General features: G+C 45.9%; 1 protein-coding gene across 1 annotated transcript in view; it reads left to right on the top strand.

Annotated features, from left to right (window-relative positions):
* The window catches only part of HSF5 (heat shock transcription factor 5), a 397,618-nt gene that overhangs the window by 360,102 nt on the left and 10,270 nt on the right, over positions 1-27,246 (top strand). The window contains exon 3 of the mRNA XM_044054857.1: positions 14,925-15,019. Within this exon, the coding sequence (XP_043910792.1) occupies positions 14,925-15,019 (95 nt within the window). The remainder of the gene's footprint in view (positions 1-14,924; positions 15,020-27,246) is intronic.

The raw sequence follows: 27,246 nt of genomic DNA, 5'->3' as shown, positions 1-27,246 counted from the left end.
GACCTCTCATCCTCTGCAGGTCCCCCAGCCCAAATCAGTTCGGCACCAAGAATGGAGTCTCCCTGGCTCCGTTTCCCTTGCTTCTTCTGGAGACGGAGGTGCTTTGGAGCCGCTCCCCAGCCTCGGCGTCACTCAACCGCCCCTCTAGGCCGGTGTCAGTGGCCTTCTCATCCAGATCCACCTGTAGTCTTTCTGAAGCCGAGGTGGACAGGATGAAGCAGAGATTCATCCAGATACAGATGGGGGTCTTGCCTGCCCCCTTTCCCTCTGGAGCAGGGGGCATGTAGTCCAGCTTCATTCCTATTACTCCTTCTCTGGTCCAACCCCTGGTTTCGGAGTTCCCAGATCCGAGGACACTCAATGTTGAGGGGTCAGCACCAATGGTACCTGGTACCTCGATGCCGGCCGTTACCTGGGGCGTGTCTGATCCAACAAGTTCAGATCTGTCTGGCTGTTGGAGCTGTAGCCTTGGAGCCGGATCCAAGGGGATGGTTTTGGCTCCGAGTTTTTCTGAGCAGAGCCTTCCAATCAGAGTCTCAGCGCCTGGAGGTTCATCTCTGGCTCCCCCATTGGTGCAGAGGGTTGTGGACCCATCTGTAGCCCCTTTTCAGGAGGTTCATTCTTCTTCCTTTGATGTGGTGGAGAGGGTTCTCTCGATTCCATCAAGACCCTTGACGATCTTGTCTTTGGAGTCTGCCCTGGCTCCCTCTATTTCTGGTGTGGATTCCGCCATCCTGTTACCTCAGGGACAGCCTGCCACCTCTTCACCCCAGGGAGCTCCTGCACGGGAGCAGCCAGACGTTTTCAAGTCCTCCCAAGAGACTTGCCCTATGGAGGTGCCTCGAAAACATACGTGTAAAAGGAGGCACATTGACTCCCCGCCGGATTCCTTCACAGAGTACACCAATTTTGAGGTAGGGGAGGGTTCCCCCCTGGTTACCCCCCGAGGATGTCTCCTTCGAAGACATCATGGAGATCCTTTGTCAGCGAGGGGGGGTGTTCTACCCAGAAACCCAACCCGGATGAGTCGGTGTTCCTGGAGGCAATGGCGCAGGACCCTCTACATCCTGGGTGTCGCCTCTCACGGATCCACTAGTGGATCTAATTACATCTCGGGCATGGAAGGAGCCCGACACGGTGGAGCCAATCCCCAAACACCCTGACAAGATATTGAGTGCTCCCTCATATAGGACCTGCTGGACCTAGGGATCCCCCGTCAATGCCATGGGTAGTGGCAGTGGCCACTAAGAAGGAGCTAGCGCAAGAGAGTGCCACTGTCCATCCACCAGACCAAGAGTCCAGGACGATGGACCACTTTGGAAAGTGGGTGTACGCTTCAGCCACATTTTCAGTACTTGTGCTGGACTATATATGGCACCTGTAATTAGACTCCAGCGAGACCTAGTCAAGGAGATCACTGAGTCTATGCCAGGATCCATGTCGGTGGAGGAAGAGAAGGTTTTCTCCTCTTGTATGGCCACCTTCCTGTCAATTCCTACACCTCTATGCGGCGTCTCTTTCACACTACTGAGGGTGCCACTAGAGCTACTGGGATGGGCGTTGCTATTAGGCGTCAGGCCTGGCTCCGGCTTTGTGCTTTCTTGGAGCCCTTTAAGGCGTCTTTTACTAAAGCCCCCTACGACGGTTAAACCCTCTTTGGAAAGTCGGTACACGACACTCTTGTCCAGGACAAGAAAGATGGGAAGACTCTGTCTGCCATCGGATTCCACTTCGCCACCCCTCAACGAACCTTTTCAAGGAATCAGCGGGGGGCAAATAAGATGTGGTTCTGTAAATCTTAGAGCTACCCCCAGGATGCTCAGGACTCGCTACACCCCAACAGCCTAGGAGTCAATCTCAGATGATCGTTGGGTGTTGCAGGTCATATCCAGAGGCTATTCAATCCCCTTCATTCAACCACCTCTCCCGCCCAAACACCTCCTGGACGTTCCACCCGCACAAAGGAAGAAGGCAGCAATGGAAATTGCAAAGCTGCTTGAAAAGCGAGTCATCCAGCCATCCCACTAGACCAGTCCAGATTAGGCATCTATTCCAAATTCTTTTTAGTGCCAAAGAAAATTGGGGACTTGAGACCCATTCTGGATTTTTCCACCTTAAATCTGTCAGTTGCCAAGACAAAATTCCGGATGTCACTCTTCAGTCTATCCTGCTCTTCCTGCAGGAGAATGACTAGATGGTCGATCTCTAGGTCTTATACTACCACATCAAGATGGACAGGTGCTCTTGGAGATTCCTCCCCTTCCGGCTGGGAGTCATTCATTATCAGTTCAGAGTGCTCCCCTTTGATCTCACCACAGCCCCCAGAATGTTCACCAAAGTGATGGCATTGGTAGTGGCTCACCTGCGTCTGCAGGGCTTCCAGTTCTTCCCTTACCTGGATGATTGGCTCCTTTCTGCTCCTTCCAGGCATCGACTCTGCCAAGCAAGGGATTCCCTTCTTCAAATAACTCACCAGTTGGGCATTACCATCACTCTCAACAAAAACCCTACTGACTCCAGTTCAAGTTCTAGATTTCATTGGAGCTCGGTTGGACACTACTCAGACCAAGAATTTTCTAACCTCAGACAGAATTCAGTCCTTGAAACTTCATGTCGTGTGCATTCTTCAAGACCAGTTACCGACGGCAGAATTGGTCTTATGGGCATTGGAGTCCATGGCGGCCATGATCACCCTCGTGCCTATGGCTCAATTACACATCAGGGTGCTGCAATGGACTCTGGGGGTTCAGTGGTCATTGCTAGATCTTCCGTTGTCTCATCAGATTTGTGTATCTTGAGCATGCAGGGATTCCCTTCTATTATGGATTCATTCCCTAAATATTCTTCGGGGTCGTCCCTTTATTCTGCCGGCCCCCTTGTCCACTGTGACTACGGACGCCTCCCCACTCGGGTGGGGTAGGCATAGTTTGGGAAGGAGAGTCCAAGGCATGTGGTCCCCCCATTAGACTCAATTGCATATCAACGTCCCGGAGATGAGGGCAGTGCTCCTAGCATTGCAAGCTCCCCATGCCCATCTTCCTCTTGGGACGATTGCTATCCAGACGGACAACATGTCGGTTGTTTGGTACCAACAAACAGAGGGGGAACCAAGTCTTATCCCCTGTGTTGCGAGGCCATGAGAGTGTGGGAGTGGGCGATCTCCACTAGCCATTTTATGGTGGCAACGCATATTCCGGGGAGGTCCATAATTCTAGCAGACAGACTCAGCAGGTCTATTCTGATGCTTCACTAGTGGTCTGTGAATCCTTCTGTAGTGAAAAAGATTTTTCTCAAGTGGGGTCAGCCTTGCTGCAATCTCTTCGCCTCTCCTTCCAATGTGAAGTGCAGGGAGTTTTATGCTCTGAATCCCTCACAGGGGGAAGCCCCCAAAGATGCTTTGATTCATGCTTGGCCCTCCGTTTTTTTGTATGCTTACCCTCCTCTCTCCCTGATCCTGAAATTCCTTCAGAACACTCGCAGGCTAAGGAACTCAGTCATCCTCATTGCCCCATTCTGGCATCACCAAGTCTGGTTCCCCTCTCTATAGTCTCATGTGGTGTGTCCTCCGTGCATATTACATCCGGTGGACCTCATCTTTCATCCCTTAGGGATACCTCACCCAGATCTGGTCAGTCTGAAGCTCACCGTTTGGCTGCTCCATTTCCCATCATAGCCAGGACTCCCAGATTATCCTCACCAGTCAAAAAGATATTAGTTGCGGCTCATAAGTCTTCCACTAGGAAGATTTATTCCATCAAGTGAAAGCGTTTTGCTATCTGGACCTCTCAATGTGATCTAGATCCTTTTACTGCTCCAGTTCTGATGGTTCTCAAATTTTTGGCAAACATTTTTCACTGAGGCCCCAGTTCTTCCACGGTCAAGGTCCAACTGGCAGCTATATCTAATTTTCATGTAGGCAACAACATGGCTTCTCTAGCTTCTTCTAAGCTTTGTTAGGCCTTTTTGACGGGTACCTTTTTGCTTCTGCCACCAGTTAAGGACCCAGTGCCTCCTTGGGATCTTACGCTGGTTCTCAAGCTCTTGTCTTTTCCCCTGTTGAACCAGCAGTTTCAGTAGATTTACAGTTCTTGTCTTGGAAAACGTCTTTCCTGATTGCCATTACATCAGCCAAAAGGATTTTGGAACTTCAGGCATTGTCAATCAAACCTCCAAATATGATCTTTCATAAAGACAGGGTGTCTTTACTTACTAATCCCTCTTTCCTTATCAAGGTGTCTTTGGAATCAAACATAAATCAGGTTATTAATCTCCCTGTTTTCTTTCCCAATTTTCAGAGTGAGGGAGAGTTCAAACTGCATTTGTTGGATGTTCATCGTCCGTTACATTTTTATTTGCACAGGACTAAGTCTTTTCATAAATCTGACCAACTCTTTGTTTCTTATTCTAAGCCCTTTCTAGGGAAACCTGTAGCAAAAGTTACCATTGCTCGTTGGATTTCCAGTGTATTGTCCTGGCATATTCAGCTAGATATTTGCCCCCGCCAGAGCATGTTAAGGCACATTCAACTAGATCTATGGCTACTTCAGCTGCCTTATGGTCCAGAGTTTCTCTGGATGATATTTGCTCTGCAGCCACTTGGGCATCTTCGCATACTTTCATTTCACACTATAACTTGGACATTCTATCCAGGAACATGGCATCCTTTGGCTCCACCATGCTCCGGAATATCCTTCCATGAGGGCCTCCCAGGTGTGCTGGTAGCCAGGGACTCCTTCCCACAGGATGGACAAATTAAGACAACTTCAGATAAAGAAGTTATGTACTCACCATAACATTCCATCTGAGTTGTTGCTCTTCATTTGTCTTAACCATCCCTCCCTCCTTCCCCCTGTCTTTTGTGGCTGCGTGGTAGTCTGGATAGAAGAGGTATAGTCACCACCTTAGCATTCTTTTGTTATTGTCCTCATATCTCTGGAGATCTATGGTTATGGAGTAAGGCCTTTGGTCAGGTTGGGATGGTATGGTTAGCAGCAAACTCGATCTAAAGGGAGGAGGAGGACAGGGGCATTATGGGTAGAGGAAGAACTTGGAGCTTGGATCAGATGCTGGAAATGTGGCCGAGTCCAATACAGTCGGATCCGAGTACCCACAGGTTGAAGACAAATGAAGAGTAACAACTCAGATGGAACGTTATGGTGAGTATATAACTTCTTTTTAACACTACTCTCCACACTAGAGCAGACTTACAGAAAAATTGCCAAATGTGCTACCAGCTGTTCTACCAGACCTCACCACTGTGACTCAATTAAGCAACTGAATTGACTTAAGTTCCTCAAGTTTCTCAAATGAATCCACATTAAACAAGCTCATAACATTCTTCATTATTTGAAACACGCCCAACCTTTGAGTTTCTCATGACCAGGTATTCTTCATTTAGGTCGCTTAGATCGCTAGAAAGATCCTTAGTCTCTGTATCCTCACCTAGCAACTCTTAACAGCAAAGCTTTCTACTCTTGCACAGTGGCCAAACTCTGTAATTCTCTTCCATTAACAATTAATGAGTCAAATAATCCTCAACTGTACAAAGCTAAATTAAAATCATATCTGTTTGCCAATGGATCTGTTCATCTCACTGTACTGTATGCTTTTCCATCTCCTAGCTTCCCTTCACCACCCATTGTAACTCCTCCTCTCCCAACTAACATCTGGACAGACAACCATTCACCTCAGGCTCCAGGATAATCACCTATTCAATTCTTCTCAATCTTACTTGCTCTCAGTTTCTGTTCTGAACGTCTTCTGTCTTTATACACTATCATAACACTAGCAGTCAAGATCTTTTCTCCATGAGTACTAAAATATTTTCAGACTAATTGCTTCTGCTACTAATCTTCACTAGATTAGATATTCTAATTTCTTTCCCATTTCCGTACACCTGCAGCTGTCTATTTTCATAATTGATATTGTTTAATGTCTCTGTTTATCTCTTTTTGTAGCAGTGTAAAAATTACACAATTACTAATCTTTAACTGCTTTTGTTAAATACACAATAATCAAAATTTTGTGAGTCAGTGCTGTTAATAAATGTTTGTAAAACTGTTGGAAGCTTTCTCACTATGCCTGCAGTGAAAAGGGGTCATCTCTGGTAGGACTTTCCCAGTAAACAAACGAAAAAACTAATAATGAATAAATGTTATATATTGCAGACACTTGAGCAAATATAGAATTATGTTGACACCATTTGGTTGATGCAGACAGATGGTTGACAAGTGTGGGGGATCGACAATCCCCAGATAGGGAAATATTCACTTTCCCCAGGGACTGTGCAATCTTGGAGTTTGTGTATATAATCAGCAGGAGGCTTGCTTACCTGCATAAACACTGGCATTTTAGTGTGCTCTGGGGTAATTCCAAGAGAATATGCAAAACACGTCAATCTTTGTTGTTTCGACATTCTTACATTGAGTATATGGGTGCTGGTGTAGCTGGTCATTTGATCCAGTATCCTACATCCATAGATATCTGGTTTCCCTACTAATGGTTACGTTTGTGCTTGGTTGAAGGTGGTTTAGTTGACTGTTTATGATCAAGTAAGTAGTTGGTCAACAGGTATTCAAGATTACACAATTCCCAGGACGGGGAAAAATGGTCTTGCCCTGTCTTTGTGGAATCTCTGAGTTAGTATATATAGCTAGAAAAGGGTATATGGATGCAGGGGGCTTACCTCCTGCAAAACACAATAGTTTTATTAATTTTTTTTTAATTTTAAATTTTGCATGTGCTGAGACAGTTTCTTGGTGGATGTGTAATGCTGTGTCAGCTTCAGTGTTTTCACTGTTTTGGTGTAGACGTTTTCCATGTCAACAATGGATGTATTCAAGCAGTAGTAGTCAGCCAGCCATCCATATTATATACATTGTGTGTGCGTGTGCGTGTGCGTGTGTGTGTGTGTGTGTGTGTGAGGGTATATATATATATATATATATATATATATATATATATATATATATACATACATATACATATACATATGCATGTGTTTACTGTCAAAATGTTGACGTTAAAAACAAATTCCGTTTGTAATGTCCAACCATAAAGCCGAATCCATGCATACTAATTAGGTCTGAATGTCGAATCTGATAAACGAATTCAGCAGTTTCGAAATTTAGATCAAATAGTGAACATGATGTCTGCACAGGAGCTAAGAAGTCTAGCTACTACTCTGCAAATTCACTGTTTTGCAGGGGGCAAGCCCCCACACCCCCTGCTAAATATATATTCCAATTCCGAGATCGCACTACAGTGAAGAAAGGGATGTATTTCCCAGTCTGCACTGTACAGCGACCTGTACCCATAACATCGAGGTTCATATCAGCGAATGCACAGTGGCATTCACTGATACAAACTGTCTAGCTGAAGTAATGTTCGGCAACACAGAAATCGTCTAACCGCAGTTCGACATTCTTGTGTTCGTCGAATGTTACTTCAACATTTTGATAGTAAACTTATATATATATATATATATATATATATATATATATATATATGGGCCCACTACATAATTTCGAAATATCACAGTCTCGCGATTCATAAACTCAAGGCCTGAATCTCGAGATTGTGAAATCTCGAAACTAAGTAGTAAACAAAAAAAAGAAAGAAAACAAGTAAAACCATGTTTTTGCAGGGGTCAAGCCCCCCTGCACCTCCACTCCCCCTGCAACTTAATTATACTAACTCCAAGATCACGCTACAGTGAAGAGAACAGTAATGTTCCCATTCTGCACTTTATACCGATGTGTATTAGCATTCTCTTCACTGTAGCGCGATCCAGGAGTAAGTATATTTAAGTTGCAAGAGGTATTGGGGTGCAGGGGGCTTGCGTCCCTGCAAAAACATGGTTCACTTCTTAGTTTCGAGATTTCACAACCTCAAAATTGTGGACTCGATTTTTTGAATCTTGAGATTGTGGTATTTCAAAATTAAGCAGTGGACCCATATATATATATATATATATATATATATATATATATATATATATATATAGATAGATATAGATATAGATATCGATATATATGTGTGTGTGTGTGTGTGTGTGTCTATAAATATATATATATATATATATATATATATATATATATATATATATATATATATATATATATATATAGATATATATATATATATATATATCTCACACAAAGACACACATATACATATATCATTATAATGTGTGTACGTGTGTTTATATATATATATATATATATATATATATATATATATATATATAATATATGTGTGTGTGTATATAAATATATAAATATATATATATATATATATATATATATATATATATATATATATATATATTATAGATAGATATATAGGTAGATATTTATATGCATGAGTGTGTGTGTGTGTGTGTGTGTGTGTGTGTGTGTGTGTGTGTGCATGTGTGTTTGTGTGGGGTGAGTATTTTACATGAAGTACAAGCACTTTTGAGGTTTATGACGTAAGTGTATATTTTCGCTATTTATAATGAGGAATTTGACTATAGTAAGAAGTTACCTTAGATTCTGAAGTCCTCCGGTAGTAATCTTCATGGATTTTTATGCCTATTTTATAACACATGATGTTAAGTTGTCTATCTCGCCTTCATTCTTGCTGGATGGGTTCGGAGCCAATCCTCGGCTCCGACTCGGCCTTCTACTAAAGCTCGAGAGCTATTTACTGGCTGGAGGCCTCCCCATATCCCACAATGCTTGGCACTAGATACTCAGATCTCGTTTGCCGCTTCAGCTACAAAGTTGCATTTTTACTGGTTCAGGTCGTATTAATCCTTTTTTTCTATTTTCAGCTAATATTTAACTGTATTTTTTCTTAGAGATGGATTATCTTTACCTTGTAGTATAGTTATACTGTGTATCCCCTAGTTTGTCCCACTTAGGAAACTCGTTTTCTTTTAGAGAGTTTCTACCCCCCCTTGTTTCTTCTCTATTAGTGGCTAACCCCCCCTTGTTGTACCTATAGGAGTAGTGTTTAGCCTTCTAGTTTTTTGTATATTTTTATTGAGGTTGTTGTTATTATTATTAAGTGTGGGTGATAGTGATAGTTTTTTCTGCTTATTATTGTTAGTTTATCTAGTGCGGGCATGTGAGTGTGTCTGTATGCCTTGTTTAAGCACTAGTGTGAGTTTTCTCTCTTTGGTATCCCCGGGCCAGTATGTAAAAGGATACCAAAGTTTCAGGCTTCAAGAAGTGTGACTCGTGCTGTCAGAAGATGTCTCTGACAGAAGGTCACACTTCTTGCGTTTATTGCTTGGGTTCCCTACACCTGCAGGACTCCTGCTCGGTCTGTCATGCCTTCAGCCCGAGAGTCCTGCAGGAGCGTAGGAACAAGCTTATTTTGAGAGGCCTTCTCAAGCCAGAGGGATCCCTGGCGAAGCCTCAGTCGGGGAAATCCTCAAAGCCCGCCAAGCCGTTGGCTCCCAGTTCGGAGCCGTCGCCGGGCGGAGCATCTGCCTCCTCTTCGGCTCCGGCTGGAGCCGACACCTCTAGACCTCAATCGGCTCCGACTTTACTGTCGGAACCGTCATTGGGCCGAAAACGTTCTAGGTCCCCTTCCCTAGAATCGGTTCGCTCAGCTCCGAGGTCACCGTTGCTTCATTCGGAATGAAGCCATAGGTCCCACTCCTCTCGGTCTTCCAGGTTATCCGACCATGACTTGGAGAGGGTGGTCAGTAGACTACTTAAATCACAGGCCCTGGCCAAGATGTTAACCAGCCCTTCTCAACAGACTGTGGCTGTCCCGGTGTCTTCAGCAGTTCCTCCTCCGACTCCCCTTTTGTGTTCGGAGCCGGAGCTGGTTGGGGCTCGAATCTTGGAAATGTCGGAGCCGATACCACACCTTTCGGCTCCTTCAGCTCCGATCTCTTCATTGGTTCCTTCCTTGGAGGGATCTGGGCGCCGGGACTCCCTCGTCAGCTTCGATGGGGCGAGTGGCATCGGACCCTTGTCCGACCCCGTTCTCCCTCTCGGGGCTTCGGCGCAGGTGAGCTCAGCCCCGACATCGGCCTCTGAGCCTTCCCTCTTGGTGCCGGGAGGGGTTCACGTCTCTTCGGAGCAGGGACCCTCTGCTCTGCCTGACAGGGGCGCCTTCGAGGTCATGAGGAGCGTGCTGACTCCTGAGTCGGCTCCTTGATCGGCCCCTTTGGCTCCTTCCCCATGCTGCCTGCATCGGTCTCTGGCCACCCTCCTGACCCCAAGCGTGGAGAACAGACGCTCCAGGCTGCCCCCATTGGGCTATCTTCCTCTTCCGAGGCCTCCCCTGATCATTCAGCGGAGCCCCCTCGGAAGAGAAAATGTAAGAGGAAACATGTTGACTCCCCCGAGTCAGTCACGTCTGATACCGACTTGGAGGATTCAGAAGGGTTCCCAAGATCCCCCTCTGAGGATGTCTCTTTTTCAGATATCCTAGAGATCCTTAAGTAGAGGGGGAACTGGACTGCCCTTAACCCTTCCGAGGACGAGTCGGTGTACCTGGACGCGTTTGGTTCTCACCCTTCCACCTCCTGGGTGTCCCCACCCTTCGACTTGCTCATGGAAGTGGTGGCTAGAAGGGCATGGTCAGCCCCGGACACAGTGGAACCAACTCCCCGCAGGCCCACTAAGTTCATTACAGCCCCTCCCGACAAACAATTTCTGACAAAAGGTGTCCCTGTTGATGCCATGGTGGTGGCATTAGCCACTAAGAAGGAGTTGACTGACCCTTCGGTGCCTGTCCATTCACCTAATAAAGAGTCTAGGACAATGGACAGGTACAGGAAGCAGATGTTTTCTTCAGCGACTTTTTCCATGTGGTCACTGAATTATCTGTGCCATTTCACCCGCCTTCAAAGGGATCTTCTCAAGGAACTGGGTGATACTCTTCAGGATCCATCAGCTGCGGGGGCTCAGGATAAGATTAACTCCCAGCTGGCGACCCTTAACTCTATCATCAACTCCTCCATGCGGCTCATTTCTTATGCAGTCGATGGGACGAGTAGGGCCGCAGGTACAGGCGTGGCTTTGAGAAGACATGCCTGAATGCGGTTATGTAACTTTGCTGACCCCTTTAAGGTGTCCTTCACCAATTCAGTGGTTCGGCTCTGTTTGGACCACAGGTGAAGGATACCCTTACCAGGTGTGAGCAGGAAGGAAAGACTCTCTCTGTTGTGGGAGCCAGTTTTTCTACTCCCTCTAGACCATACCCTAAAGGTCAGAAGAGTGGAAAAATGTGGTTTCGGAAACCCCAGGGAGTCGTGCCTGACAAACGTGGTGAGTTTCCCTCCAGGGGCAGAGGAGGGAATAATAATAGACGCCACCCGAGGGGCAGAGGGGGTCCGTAAAATCAGGGTAGCAGAGTCTTTCTCTGACAAACCCTTTCAGCACCCCTGAGGGGCTGCCCGACTGTCCACTTTCGGAGGCAGTTGGGGGAAGACTGTCACTGTACCCAGAAGCCTGGCAACTCCTCACACAAGACAAATGGGTACGGTCCATCATATCCGAGGGTTACAAAATCCCCTTTGTCCACACCCCTGTACAAACAACCAGGTCCCTTCCAGATGTTCCACCCGGTCTAAGGGAACAAGCAGTGCTAGAAATTTCAAAACTGCTAAAAAAAAGGGCCATCCAGCCAGTCCCAGCAGACCAGCAAGGATCCGGGATTTACTCCAAGTTCTTTTTGGTACCAAAAAAGACAGGGGACTGGAGACCCATTTTGGATCTCAGCAGGTTAAACAAATCTGTTCAAAGAATGAAGTTCCGGATGGTCACGCTTCAGTCCATTCTACCCTTTTTGGGTCAGGACAATTGGATGTGCTCCATAGACCTTCAGGATGCGTACTACCATATCAAAATGGACAGACGCTCCAGACGTTTTCTCTTCTTCCGGCTGGGAGCCAGTCACTATCAATTCAGAGCCCTGGCCTTTGGTCTCACCACAGCCCCGAGGGTGTTCATCAAATGCATGGCAGTGGTTACGGCTCACCTGAGACGGCGAGGATTCCAGGTGTTTCCATATATAGACGACTGGCTCCTTACTGCTTCCACCAGGCATCAGCTACTGCGAGCCAGGGATTATACCATCCAAACTTGCTCCGAGCTAGGTATCTCAATAAATTTCGAAAAGTCTGCATTGTCGCCTTGTCAGTCTATAACCTTTATAGACGCAAGATTAAATACAAAAGAGCTGTCTGCAAAACTTCCTTTAGACAGAGTATCAGACATTCGCCGACATGTGCAGGTCTTACTACAGTGCAAGAGGATTTAGGCCAGATTTGTACTGAAAACTTTGGGTCTCATGGCAGCAGTGATCACATTATTTCCCCTGGCTCGTTTTCACATGCGGATTCTTCAGTGGATGCTTTTTACCCAATGGTCTTTTCAACAACTTCCAATGTCTCACAACATAATAATCACTCAATCATGCAAAGACCACCTGGCTTGGTGGATGGTCTCCCCTCTAGTACTTCAAGGCAGACCGTTTGTTCTTCCTCCTCCTGTTGCCATGGTGACCACGGATGCCTCCCTGATTGGGTGGGGGGGGCATTTTCAGGGCAGGACTGTCCAGGGCACTTGGCAACCTCTAGAGTACCACCTGCACATAAACGTCTTGGAGATGAGAGCGGTGCTTTTAGCTTTGCAAGCTCTTCAGGACTCTCTACCCACTGGGACTATTGCAATTCAAACAGACAATATGTCTGTAGTGTGGTACATCAACAAGCAGGGCGGAACCAAGTCCTATCCCTTATGTCGAGAAGCACTCAGACTCTGGCAGTGGGCGATCTCCTCTCAACGGTTTCTGATAGCAACGCACTTCCCTGGGAAGTCCAACGTCATAGCGGACAGGCTAAGCAGAGCTATTCTCATGCCTCACGAGTGGTCTCTCAATCAGTCAGTAGCAGACAAAATGTTCCGCAGATGGGGTCAACCTTGCTGCGACCTTTTCGCAACTCCTCTCAACAGCAAGTGTGGCGATTTCTTCACTCTCTTCCCCCTCCCTGGCCACTCCCCCAGAGACGCTCTAGTTCACGATTGGCCCCGGGGTCTTCTGTATGCATTCCCACCTTTTCCCCTAATTCCCAAACTAATTCAGAAGGCGACCACATTGGGATCCAGGATGATCCTCATTGCACCTTACTGGCCTCGACAAATTTGGTTCCCATTCCTGCATCATCACCTGCTGGAGCAGCCTTGGAATCTGGTCCCAGTGCCAGACCTCTTGGTCCATCAAGTCGGGTAGGCTGCACCAATCCCTTCAGTCTCTCAACCTCACAGCTTGGTTGCTCCACTTCCAACCTTAGCCAGGCTTCCACATATTTCTCAGCCGGTGCGTGAAATCATCCTTTCTTCGCACAAATCTACTACCAGGAAGACTTATGCTAGTAAGTGGAAACGTTTCTCTTTCTGGGCAGAGGCTAAAAATATAGACCCCTTTACAGCCCCTGTCCATCACGTTCTAGATTTTTTAGCAGAACTTTTTGAGCTGGTTCCTCGTCTGCCACCATTACGGTCCAGTTGGCTGCTATCGCAAATTTCCACGCTGGCCTGTCAGAAACCAGCATCATGTCCCACAAACTTTGCAAGGCCTTTCTTAAAGGGACTATTTTACTTAGGCTCCCGGTCAGAGATCCCCCGCCTCCATGGGATTTAAACCTGATATTAGCTTCCTTGATTCTCCCTCCTTTTGAACCTGCGGCCTCCTGTTCCTTAAAATTACTCTCCTGGAAGACTCTCTTTTTAGTAGCCATCACCTCAGCTAGGAGAGTTTCGGAACTTCAAGCCCTCTGTATTCGCCCTCCTTATCTTGTTTTTCACAAGGATAGAGTTTCACTCAGGACTAATCCTTCTTTTCTGCCCAAGATACCTTCCAAAACAAGCCTGAATCAGGCTATTGATCTACGTGTCTTTTTTCCTAACTATTCGAACAAAGCTGAACAAAAGTTACACCAATTGGATGTTCATAGGCAATTACGTTTTTATTTGGATAGGACTAAGCAAACAAGAAAATCGGACCAACTCTTCCTGTCCTATGCTGAGGGCAAACAGGGCCTGCCAGTTTCTAAAGTAACCTTATCCAGGTGTTTGGCCTCTATTATTACTTTGATTTATCATCTGAGACATAAAGAACTCCCTACAAAACCAAAAGCTCATTCCACCAGAGCGTTAGCTACTTTGGTAGCTTTTCAAGCAAGACTACCAATGGAATCTATTTGTGCTGCAGCCACATGGGCCACTCCTCATACGTTCATTTCACATTATAAGTTGGATATGGCCTCTAGGAGTCAAGCTGATTTTGGTTCCACAGTGCTCAAGAGTCTGTTCCGATGAGCCACCCAGGACTAAGGTGCTAGGGACGCTGTCCCATCCAGCAAGAATGAAGGCGAGATAGACAACTTAACATTAAAAAGTTATGTACCTACCATAACGTTCCATGTTAGTTGTCTTCTTCTCGCCTTCTTTCTTGCGTCCCACCCTCCATCCCCCTAGCCTGGACAGACAGAGAAGAGTCCCTTTTTGAGGCCTTCTTCCTCTGGCTGAGTCTTATCTGGTTATGTCCTTCTCTGTTTTAGTACTGTAGGTAAACCTTGTAGTTTGGACAGGTTCCTTGAATTTTTTTTCTATGGTGTTAGCTCTGCCAAACAAGATCTAGGTATCTAGCGCCAAGCATTTTGGGATATGGGGAGGCCTCGAGCCAGTAAATAGCTCTCAAGCTTTAGTAGAAGGCCGAGTCGGAGCCGAGGATCGGCTCCGAACCCATCCAACAAGAAAGAAGGCGAGAAGAAGAAGATAACTAACATGGAACATTATGGTAGGTACATAACTTCTTATTATGTGTTATTCTATTGTTTTGGCGTGCCTAGGGCATGACTCTATGCTGTAAATGCTTTGTCCATTGTCACTAAGCTGGACTTTTTTTCTGTATAGCTCTTCAGTGTTGGTCATCTTCAGCACATATGGATTCGGGTACAGGTCATGACATTTCTAGCTCTACATGCTGCTCTTCCTGCAAATGTTACCGGGTAAGTCTGTGATGCTGACTTGATATGGTATTCTTGCATAATGTAAAGCAGCTCTAAAATCTCATTAATTGAATTTAATATTCAAATGGGATAACATAGTGATTAAGTCCTGAGCTCTGTTTAATGTATTAAGAAGGCATGTATGTTCATATTATTCACTGCTAATGTGTTAATTTTTGACATTGTCAAGTTTTTCAATATAGATTTTGAACAAATGAAATTCTGACTTATTAAAGAAATCTACGTTAATGGAGTTATCAGTGAAGCAAACAGTAAATATTTCTGAGCAGATATTATCCATATTAGTTTTACCATTTCTAGAGCCTCTGAAATAATGATTCTTAGTGATTTAATTATCAAACTGGAACCATTAATATATACTGTTGTTTTGTTTATTGGCATGTTGCCTGATAGAAAAACAGGGTTAATGTAGCTGAAATATTAACTAACTAAGTTCCATAGGTTGGGATTCCACGTTGGGCCTTCCAGTAGGATTGTGGGATACCACCACTCCTGGACTTTTTCTTGGAACCAGAAGGGGGGATATTTCTCTTCTTTAAAAAAGCGTTGCAGCCTTTTCAGGAAGCTCCTTGGAAAGGTTCCCCCCACTACAGGGGTTTTATCATAGTAGGTGTCACCTGAGTGGCTGGGGTAGGACACAGAACCAGGGTTTCCACGGGTTCAGGGTTCTTTTTGGTTGCAAAGAAGAACAAGGGCCTCAGGCCAATTTTGAATTGAGGCAAGTTGAATCTTTTAGTCTGACTCTGAACAGGACGATGCAGGGAGAGAGAGAGTTTTTCCTCAGATTTCTGATCCAGACTCAGAGGAGAGCTCAATGTCTGATTCTACCTGTGGGCATTTCTCTTTCTATGAAACTATTGCCAACATGTGCCAGTGTTTTCACTGGGAGAATACCGAGGTTTCCCAGACACTCCAAAAACACTTTGAGTTGTTACAGAAGGATTTTCCAGAAGCCACCCATTCCTTGTGTTTTATTTATTTTAGGGAATGTCTGTGTTACTGCTTGCAATTTTCCTGATAGTAAGCCGGCTGCCCCTAAAAAGGCAGAGATAGGGTATATAGGATTTTTGGAAAAAGAAAGGATTCCTCTTAGAGATTCTGAATCTGAAGAGGAAGATGCAGGGACGAATACGTGTTTTTTTCCTCAGATTTCTGATTCAGACTCAGCTTAGAACTCAGTGTCAGAATCTCCCTGTGGGGGAATTCTGTTTCTCTGAGGCTACAACTAGAATTTGCCAGTGATTTCAGTAGAACACTGAGATTTCTCAATCCCTCTGAAAATGCTATCAGTGGTCACAAAATGATTTTTCAGAACCCACACCCATTATTGCTGTTGTGTCTGCTTTAGAGGGTGTGTGTGTGTGTGTGTGTGTGTGTGTGTGTGTGTGTGTGTGTGTGTGTGTGTGTGTGTGTGTGCGTGCGTGTTACTGCCTGCAATTTTCCTGGTGGTCAGCCATCTGCCACTAAATACGCAGATTTATAAAATTCCTCAGTCTTAAATTTTTAAACACTATTTCCAAACCTGACCCAGTAGATTTAGTTGATCTCACTGCTGCAAGCACTTAGTTAATTCCAACCGTACTCTTTCTGATATGGATGTGAAAATTATTGATAGGTATGGGAAAAAGTATAAACTTTCGCAACTCAAATTTTCAGAATTTTTAATTGTCAGGCTCATATGTTAAAGTTTGCCCTGACAAATTTTGAAAGTATGAGAAATGTTTTATTTGCAGATCTGATGTCATTTTCATAAAATAAAAAAGGTCTCGGATCTGAACTTGTTGGACCGTACTGCCACCAAGACCAAAAAGGTTTTGGATCCAGTGTTGGATCCAGTTACACGTCCAAGCAGGTCTCTTTGGATCCGGTCTCTGCTCTTCTCTCCAAAGCCAGTTTCTCCAAGATTGATGTCCCTTTTCTTGCAGGAGACTCCTAAAAGGATTTCTTGTCCTCTCTCAGCACTCTCCTTCATCAGGTCTTCCCGGAGTCTTTCTGAATATGATGTGGATAGGATGATGAGAAAGTTTCTTAGAAATGAGATCCAGATGGGAGTCCTTCAGGCTGCTTCCCCCATTGGATCTGTGTGTCTGAAACCTTCACACCCTTTAGTGACTCTTTCTCCGATCCGACCTGTAGTTTCCAAGCTGTTGGATCCAAAGATCCTGAGAATTGAAGTGTCAGATCCGAGAATGTTACCTTCCTCGACTCTGACTCCCTTCCCTGATCCATTCGGCTCTGAGTTTTTCAGAGCAGAATGGGTCTCAGAGCTGAAGTGTCGATGTTGGGTCCAGGGGGAAGAATTTGACTCTGAGGGTTTCAAAGCTGTCACTTTCCCTTGAGTTAGACAGCTCAGATCTGATTTCCTTCTCCGGGGCAGAACCTAGGGGGAGTGGAAGGTTGGCTGATCTGGGAGCTTTGGCTCTGGGGAGGCTGATTTCCACTTCTCCTGGACCTTCTGCCTTCGAGGTAGTGGAAAGGGTTTTCTCCCATCCAGAGTGCCCTTTAACTGTCACCTCTTCAGATCCTATTCCCATCCCTCCACCATATCTGACTGATAAGTCTCATCATCTTATTCCACAGGGGCAACCAAACCTGTAAGAACTTCCAGGCAGTCCCTGTACAAGGCTTCCCCTTTCTTCCAAATCTTTTCCAGACTGTCCCACTGAGAAGATTACTGGGAAGAAACAGTGCAAAAGGAGGCATTTAGATTCTCCTCAGGAATCATTGACAGAAGAAACGGATTTTGATGAAGGAGAGTGGTCCCCCAGACCTCCACCAGAAGACATCTCATTTGGAGACATTTTAGAGATTCTGCACCAAAAAGATGGATGGTCTTCCCAGATCCATTCTCAGAGGAATCTGTGTTCCTGGAAGCTTTCATGTCTGGCCCATCTACATCTTGGGTTGCTCCCCCAGTGGATGAGCTTGTTGACCTTGTCTCCTACTGAGCATGGAAGGAGGTGGATTCTGTAGAGCCCATCCCTAAACGCCAGGAGAAGATCCTCGGTGCACCACTAAACAGGCAACACTGGTCCAGGAGTATTCCTCCAGATGCCATGGTTGTTGCGGCAGCCACAAAAAAAGGGGCTAACTGAACAGAGCTCAACTGCCCACCCCCCTAACAAAGAATCTAGGGCCTTGGACAGATATGGGAAAGAAGTATATGCAAGAGCGTCCTTTGCTATATGACTGCTGAATTACCTGGCACATTTCACTAGATTACAGAGAAACTTACTAAAGGAACTCTCTAACTCTACCCCTGGTCCTTGTCGGCTGAGGAGATGAAAGCTTATTCTTCCTGACTGGTCACTCTACAATCCATATCAAATGTGTCTATGAGATTAATATTTCACATAGCTGTAGGTTCCTCACCAGCTGCGAGTTCATGCATATGCAATAGGAGGCATTCCTGGTTGCATTTGAGTGACTTTGTGGAGCCCTTTAAAGCATCATTGAACAATGCTCCTTTTGATGGATCCTCCCTTTTTGAGCCCACTGTTAGAGCGTTGTCGGTTATCTAAACAAATTCATAAAGAACTCCAAATTCTGGATGGTCATGCTTCAGTCAGTTCTACGGTTGCTCCAGAAAGACAACTGGAATATGCTCTGTAGTTCTTAAGGATGTGTACCATCACATAAAAATGCACAGCTGATCCTGAAGATGCCTTCATTTCCAGCTAGGAGTCAGTCATTATCAGTTCGGAGCCCTGTCCTTTGGTTTCACCACAGCCCCCCAGGGTGTTCATCAAATGTATGTTAGTGGCTGCAGCTCATCTAAGACTGCATGGATTCAGTGTGTTTCCTTATTTAAGACAACTGGCTTCTCACCACATCAACTAGGCATTTTTTGGTAACATCCAGAGAATATCGTCTTCAGTTGACTCACACCATGATTCTAGGTGTCACCACGAATCTTGCAAAGTCCAAACTTCAGCCAGTACAAGTCTTGGAGTTTATAGGGGCTTGCCTAGACAGAGTGAATCATTAAGCATTCTTACCGCGGAGCAGAATTCTCTCTTTAAGGTTACTTGTCAATCAGGTTCTGTCACACCCTTTTCCTACAGCCAAACTGGTCTTAAAATATTTGGGATTGAAAGCTGCTGGAATCACATTGATACCAACAGCTTGTTTTCACATGAGGATCCTTCAACTGACTTTACAAGTAAGGTGATCCATTCTTCATCAACCTTTACAATTTTCAATAAGACTATATGGGATATGCAAGGATTTGTTATTATGGTGGATCCAATCCAATGAAAATTGTCAGGGCACCCCTTTATCAAGGACACCTCCTAGTTCGGGTGGTGGGGGGCATTACTTGAGATGGACTGTTCAAGGCACGTGGACCCCAGTAGAGACCAAGTTGCACATAAATGTCTTGGAGATGAGAGCGGTCTTACTAGTGTTGCAGGCCTTCCAGAGCTCCCTCCTTTTGGGAACAATTGCTATTCAAATGGACAGTGTGTCATTGGTTTGGTACATCAACAAATGGGAGTGGGGGGACCAGATCTTACCTTATTTGACGAGAAGCAATGAGGGTTTGGCAATGGGCGATCTCATCCAACTGTTTTCCTATAGCAATGCACATTCCAGGGAAATCAAATGTGCTAGCAGACAGGCTCAGCAAGACTATTCTGATGCCTCATTAGTGGTCTCTGAATCATTCAGTGGCAAACATGATCTTCCACCAGTGGGGTCAACCATGCTGCAACCTATTTGCCTCTCCCTTCAACAACAAGTGCTGCAGGTTCTTTGCTGTAATCCTTCCCCAGGGACAGTCAACAAAAGATGCTACTGTCCACATTTGGCCCTCCGGTCTTCTGTATGCTTTTCCTCCCCTACCCTTAATTCCCAAGTTTCTTCAGAAAGCTTTCTGGTTGAAGAGCAAGGTAATCCTCATTGCCCCCTTATAGCCTTGGCAGATTTGGTTTCCCTTCCTATGATCTCATCTAACATGTTCTCCATGGACATTGGACCCAGTCCAGCTCTTCTTTCACAACCATCAGACATGACTCATCCGGACATTCGGAGCCTCAAATTGACCACATGGTTCCTCCAATTCCAGTGATGGCTAGAAATCCCAGGCTCTCCTGTCTAGTTTGAAGAATGTTGTTTTCATCCCAGAAATCCTCTACAAGAATGATTTAAACAAGTAAATGGAAGAGATTTTCCTTATGGGCTCAGTGGAGTGGAGAAATCCGGATCCTTTCTCTGCGCAATTTCTGATGTGTTAGAATTTCTAACATTTCTTTTCCAAAGTGGGGCCAGTTTCTCTACTATTAAAGTCCAGCTGGCTGCCATTTCGGATTTTCATGTCAGAGGTAATGCTTCCACTTTGGCATCATCTAAGCTGTGCAAGGTTTTTCTTAAGGGTACCTTTTTACTTAGGCCACCTATTAAGGACCCTATACCACCTTGGGATCTTAGTTTGGTTTTACAGAGTGTAACACAACTGCCCTTTGAACCCTGTACAAAAGTGGACCTGAAATTTCTTTCTTGGAAAACAGTTCTTCTCCTAGTTGTAACTTCAGCAATGCGAGTCTCTGAACTCCAGGCTCTTTCTTCAAAACTCCTTATTTGTTCTTTCATAAGGACAGGGTTGCCTTACGTAGAAATCTGTCCTTCATACCCAAAGTTGCATCAGAAGCAAATATGAATCAAGTCATCAGTTTGCCAGTTTTCTTCCCTGACATTCAGAACAAAGGAGAGAATACATGCTTCATTTGATAGATGTGCATAAATAACTTCAGTTCTACCTTCATAGAACAAAGGAAATTAGAAAGATGGACCAGTTGTTTGTTTCTTTTGCAAAGAACAAATTGGGTAGGCCTGTCTCAAAAGCTACAGTAGCCAAATGGATAACTAATTGTATGTATTTCTCATATATATTCCCTAAAAGGTTTCACCTTATGAAAACAACCAAGAGCTGATTCAACTAGGTCAATGGCTACATCATCTGCTTTTTGGTCCAGAGCTTCTATTGATGATACTTGTGCAGCTGCCACTTGGTCTAAAATTCATTCCTTTGTAGCTTATTATAAATTGGGCATTATCTCCAGAAATAGCGCTGCATTTGGTTCTGCTGTACTCTGGAATATCCTTCTATGAGGTCCACCCAAGGTTACTTTAGCTGGGAACTCTGTTCCATTCATTGAGGAACAAATGAAAATAATATCATCAGATATATAAGTTGCGTACTTACCATAACTATGCATCTGTGTTGTCCATTTTCATTCTTCCTCAAGTTCCTTCCCACCTTCCCCCTTCCTAGGCTTTAGAAATGAATTGATGGAGTTTGTCAGGAACCATTGATCTGAAGTAGAAACTTCATTTGTCAGCAACCTTTGGGATACGGATCCGATCTCGGATCCGAGCCGGCAACTTCTACCACAGCATAGATCCGAGCTCCTAGCTCCTCTCTTTACCCATAATCCCCTGCCTATCCTGACTGACCTCAGATCTAGTTTGCCACTCTTCAAGCAACAGCTAGATTCCAGAGCTCTTGGCGATTTTGTGAGAGAAAAAAGTTTTTTCTTCTTCCCTGATTGAGTGGTTGTGTGTGAGTGTTAGGTTTACCCTTAACGCTAAAAGTTCTTATTTTTGGCTTAAATTTTAATTAAAATTTTTTTTTCCTCCCTCCCCGCAGGTCGTAGCGTGTGTGTGTGTCTTGAGTGTAGGGGCCTAGTGAGTGTGCTTACTTTAGTTATGTCGGAGGCCCCTAAAGCCATTTTTTCTAAATGCACCGAGTGTGGTCACAAGCTTTCACCGGCTGATGGCCACACTCGGTGCGTTAGGTGCCTTGGGGTTGAACACTTCTCTTCGGGTTGCGCGATTTGCGCGGCGTTCAACCCCAGGGCACTTAAGGATCGGAGGTCGAAGCTGGTTCTGGTGGGCCTTTTACCCCCAGACTCTGCTTCGGCCTCCGGTGCTTCGAGGACCGCTACCCCCCCGGTAGCGATCACTCCTGCCTCCCTTCCTCCAACTGGGACTCAACCTCCCGCTTCGGCTCCGGAGGATAGGGAGTCCAGGAAAGAGAAGCAGAGGGAGAGGCACCTTAAGCGGTGGGCCGAGGACTCTTCATCGGCCCTGCCCGCCAAGAGGGCTTCTCCGTCCAGGTCTTCTCGGTCTCCTCCTCCTCAGATCCGATCCCCTTGTTTCTCCCCGGGACCCGAGGAGGAGGTGACCCGGTCGCCGTCGAGGTCATCGAAGCGGCACTCCAGGTCGGCCTCGGTGGCCTCTTCGAGGTCCACCTTTAGCATGTCAGATGTGGACATGGACCGGATGATGAGGAGATTCATCCAGGCCCAGATGCAGATGGGAGTGCTCTTGCCTCCCCCCCTCCGGGGGGGAGCTCGACCCCTTTTTTCACCCCTATTGCTCCTTCTCTGACCCGCATTCCGGGTTTGGAGCGCTCGGAGCTGAGCCACATTGGATCCGGGGGTGGGTCGGAGCCGACCGTGCTGGGCACGTCGGCTCCGACGGCTCCCTCGAGTTTGTCAGATCCGATCTCTCGAAGCCATGGGCCAAGCTTCGGATCCGAGGGATTCGGTGTACTTTCGGCTCCGTCCCGGTCGGAGCACACTGGTCCGTCGGATCCGACGTTCTCGGCGCCGGGTCCGATCCCCGCTTCGGATCCGAGTGGGAGTCGGGTCTCAGATCCGTCAGGGAGCGGCTCCTCCTCGGCTTTCGCTGCGGTGGAGCGGGCACTGTCGAGTGCTTCCAGGCCTACGGTCCTGGCTTCAGCTCCCTCCCGCACTCCTTCTCATCTGGTCCTGGCTCCCCTCATCCGGCCCTCGGGGCAGCCTACCTCAGCGCCTCTGGGAGTTCCAGTGGAACAAGATACAGCCCGTGAGGACTCCTCGGACAGCCCCCCCGAGGAGGTTCCACACAAGGCAAAGTGCAAAAGGAGGCACATAGACTCCCCTGAGAGTCTCACCGAAGATACGGACTTAGATGAAGGGGAAGGCTCCCCTAGGTCACCCCCCGAGGATGTCTCCTTCGGAGACATCATGGAAATGCTCAAAATCAGGGGTGGGTGGTCTGCCCCCAAGGCTTCCTCTGATGAGTCCGTATTCCTTGAGGCATTTGAGGCAGGACCATCTACCTCTTGGGTGTCCCCTCCACCCGACCCCTTGGTGGATCTCATATCCACTAGGGCTTAGAAGGAACCGGACACCATAGAGCCTATCCCCAAGCGCCCGGACAAAATTTTGAGCCCCCCTGCAGAGAGATCACACTGGAGCAGAGGTCCCCCTGTGGATGCCATGTTGGTGGCTGCAGCCACCAAGAAAGAGTTGGCTCAGGAGAGCCCCACGGTTCATCCTCCGAGCAAGGAGTCTCGCGCGATGGACCGTCTTGGGAAGCGGGCCTTCAGTTCAGCGACATTCTCTATGAGGGCCTTGAACTACATGGCACACGTTATTCGGATGCAGCGGGATCTAATTAAGGAATACGCTGCTTCCCCCCCAGGGTCCATGTCGGAGGGAGACAAGGATCTGTACTCCTCCCGAATGGCCACCCTCCGCTCTATTTCTAACACCTCTATGTGGCTGTTGTCTCATGCTATGGAGGGAGCCGCTAGAGTAGGCGGAGTCGGGCTTGTCATGAGGAGACAGGCCTGGCTCCGTCACTGTGACTTCTCGGAACCCTTTAAGGCGTCATTCGCAAATGCCTCTTTTGATGGTTCTGCACTGTTCGGCAAAACCGTTCGTGACACTCTTGACCAGAGCGAGAAAGACGGGAAGACTTTGTCTGCCGTTGGAGTCCGCTTCTCTGCGCCCCAGAGGTCCTTTTCCAAGAACCAAAAGAGTCAGAAGAAGATGTGGTTCCGAAAATCGCATCAATCCCAGTCTGCTCAGGACAGCCAGTCCTCTCGTGGCAGAGGAGGACAGGGAGGATGCCGCCCCAGTAGTTCTGATGCTGTTTGTTTTGCGGATGTCCAAAAGGTTAATCAGAGCATGGTCCAGGGATGCCTTGTATGCCAGGCATAGATCACTTCTCAGTAGTCTGTAGGACACCGAGTGTAGAGATAAGGTTTTGAGGTGATCCACATAGAATATTGTGTTTATGTCCTGTATTCATTTTGTAAGGAACCTTTGCATGTGTTCCAGTTGTTGTACGTGTCTGGTCAGGTAGATTCCGAAAAGGGCATTATAGTCAATGATTGGTCTGATGAGGGCCGAGTATAGTGATACATTGACTTTCCTGGACCTAGATGCCATGCTTTTACTTATAAGTTTAGCAATATAGAAGGATTTCCTAACTACCTTGGATATGTTGGTCGAAGACAGGTTACATGTTTTTCCATATCCTTGACTAGTTGGTGAATGCTTAGAGGTGTTTTATTGATGATGTAGTTTCCCAGGGTGGCCAGCTTCCCAAAAGGTACTACAGTGCATTTCTTCACATTGAGTTTTAAACAGTGGCTTTGGCACCAGTCATTTGTCTGTGTTAGACCTTCTTGTAAGATGTTAGTGTTTTGGGGGGATTCTATGACTGCTCCCAGTTTGCAATCAGCTATGCACTTGGCCAGCCAAAAGCCTATGACAGTGACCTTGACTTCTGAGAAGTAGATGTCAATGGCCCAAGAACAGAGCCTTCCAGGACTCCACTGGTGATTGGCCTCTTTGAGGAGGTGGTCTTACCAGTCCTAACTTCCTGGGTCCTATCTGTGAGCCAACTGGCTCTCCAGCATGTTATATAGGGGTTTATGCCTACTTCCATAAATTTGTTAACAATGCTCAAGTGGGGTATTATGTCAAATGTCTTAGCAAGGTCAGATTAGACAGTATGCACCATTTTAGCCTCATCCATTGCCTTGCTGACCTTTTCAAAGAAGTCTACCAAGTTCTGTAGGCATAACCTTCATTTGACAAAGCCAGACCGGGATGGATCCAGTGTCTGAAGGTCTCCTGTGTCTTTGTTGATAATTTCCATGGTAAGTCTTACCATGGCTTTGCATATAAGATTAGTCAGACTAATGGGTCTGCAATCTGTTGATGGTCCGCCCTTATGAAGAAGGATGATTGTTGCAGTCCTCCATTCTTATGGCACAAAGCCTGTTTTAAGACTGTAGTTAAATAGTATTTCCAGCAGCCCTGCTAGGTCATATTTTAGTCTATTCAAGAGGCATCCCACAACTGGGGCCCATTGAGGCTGTGTTCTTGGCCTTAGTTGATGTAGCCAGAACATGCTGTCTATTTATAATTGGAGGGGTTATGTTTGAAGCAATTTCTTGGGAGGTGGCTGGAGGTGAGTGGGGAGGGGGGTAAAGTTGGAACTGAATTTAATCAGCCAGCAGATTATTGTCCAGCTCAGTGAATGTGGCACCATTAACCACCAGTTCAGCACACTACTGTGTGCCGCCATTAAGTTTTCTGGCATAAGTGAAGAAGGCTGTATGGTTATCTTTTGCATGGAAGGCTATCCTGACCTCAAAATTGGCTTTATTGGACTTAATTAACCCTCTTAGTTGTCTGTTTATTTTGATGAGAGACTTCTCTTTATGGAAGTTACACTTCCTGATTTTAGTCATGCATTTTTCCTTCTGTTATATAACCTGTTTAATCTGGGATGCCACCGCAGTGGTTTGTTTTTAGAGTTAGTTTTGAGCTTAATTCTGGTAGGTGCAGCAGCTTCTCTGCAGCTATTGACATGATTGTACAGAGTTTCTGTGAATAATTCTGTATAGGCTGCTTATTACAAGGTAGTTCACAGTTAAGAATAGATCTGATGTCAATTTTCATTCATTCTTTAACTAATAGGTTTGGGTCTGATCCTCAAATCCGACAGCCGTTATACAAGCTCGTTACCTCCATTAAACTCTCAAGCTCCTTCCCTACCCATAATGCACTTCTCTCAGATCTCGTTTGCCGCTTTTGTGTCTAGACGTGGTTGCCTTCAGCTCTTGCGTGTACAGGGGAGATAAGTCTTTTTTCATATTTCTTATCCAAAAAAATCCTTCTGTATGACTGTTTCTTTAATGTTTAATCTTTAATTTCATTTTTAAGTTGTTACTACTGTCCTTTTCATACACTTTTTGGTTGGCCTAACCTTCCTTCCCTACTCCTTTTATACTTAGTGTTTACCTCTTTCCTTACCATAGTTGGTACTTTTTCCTGTCTACAAGATTATTGTAGTTCTTCTTTACCATTGTTGGTATTTAACTTTTCCTCCTCTTTTGGTAAAAAAAAAAAAAAAAAGTTTAGTTGGTACTTCTGTTATTATGATTATTTTTTCCTTCAAAATGTCTGAAAAATGTGCTACAGGATTTAAAAGTGTGGTAAGTGTTGGCACACGTTGCCTTTATCTGTTGCCCACAATCTTTGTGTATATTTCTTGGGCCCAGATCATTTACAGCAGGATTGCAGTATCTGTCATGGGTTCAACCCCCAAGCGCTAGCTGACAGGAAGAATACATTTATTTTAAAAGGCGTGCTGTCAACTTCCTTCCATGAAGCCATTACTGGGGCTTAATCCACAAATCTAGAGACCATACAAAAAGGTCTAAACCTTCTGAGTTTCCAGCCTCTTCTTCCTCAGAACCTAAAAAGAAGAAAGAGAAATTGGATCCCAAATTACTCAAAGTCCAATCCTCATCGGATCCGATCAAGCCTGTTGCGAATCCTACACCCATGGATCTGAAACCTTTACGAAGGACAACTTATTCTTCTGGTCTGGATCCAGTCCCATCCAGAGTGCCCTCTCCCTTTTTAGAAAGGCACTCCAGATCGCCATCCCTAGCATCTTCTCATTCCTCCAGGAGTCTCACAGAAGCAGATGTGGAGAGGATGATGGGAAAATTCTTCACTGTGCAAATTCAGATGGGAGTTCTCATGGTTCCTATCCCTTCGGGTCAGGAAATCCAATCATCTATTACTGCACGCAATACAGATCCTTCTCTAATACAACCTGTTGTTTTAGAGTTCTTGAATCCGAGCATTCCGAGTCTGTCTGGTTCGGATCCGAAGAAAGCACTGTCTTTGCATCTGAATACTGCTCTGAGTGCACAGACTCCGACATCCTCGAAGCAGGATGACTCTTGGAGCTGAAGCATCCCTGTTGGATTTGGGAAGTTGGAGTTGACTCCAAGGTTTTTGGAGCCGTCTCTTCCTCTCGGAGCCTTGGTACTGGACAGATCGGCTCCAGTTTCCACCTTGGGTGGATTGTTCTCAGGGAAGAGGGAGGTGACGAGCCAGAAACTCTAT

The sequence above is a fragment of the Protopterus annectens genome, chromosome 13.part0 (genome assembly GCF_019279795.1).
Source record: "Protopterus annectens isolate FY-2018-M chromosome 13.part0, PAN1.0, whole genome shotgun sequence".
Classification (NCBI taxonomy): Eukaryota; Metazoa; Chordata; order Ceratodontiformes; family Protopteridae; genus Protopterus; species Protopterus annectens.
The sequence above is the reverse complement of the archived record's forward strand: the minus strand, read 5'-3'. Positions and strand labels throughout refer to the sequence as shown.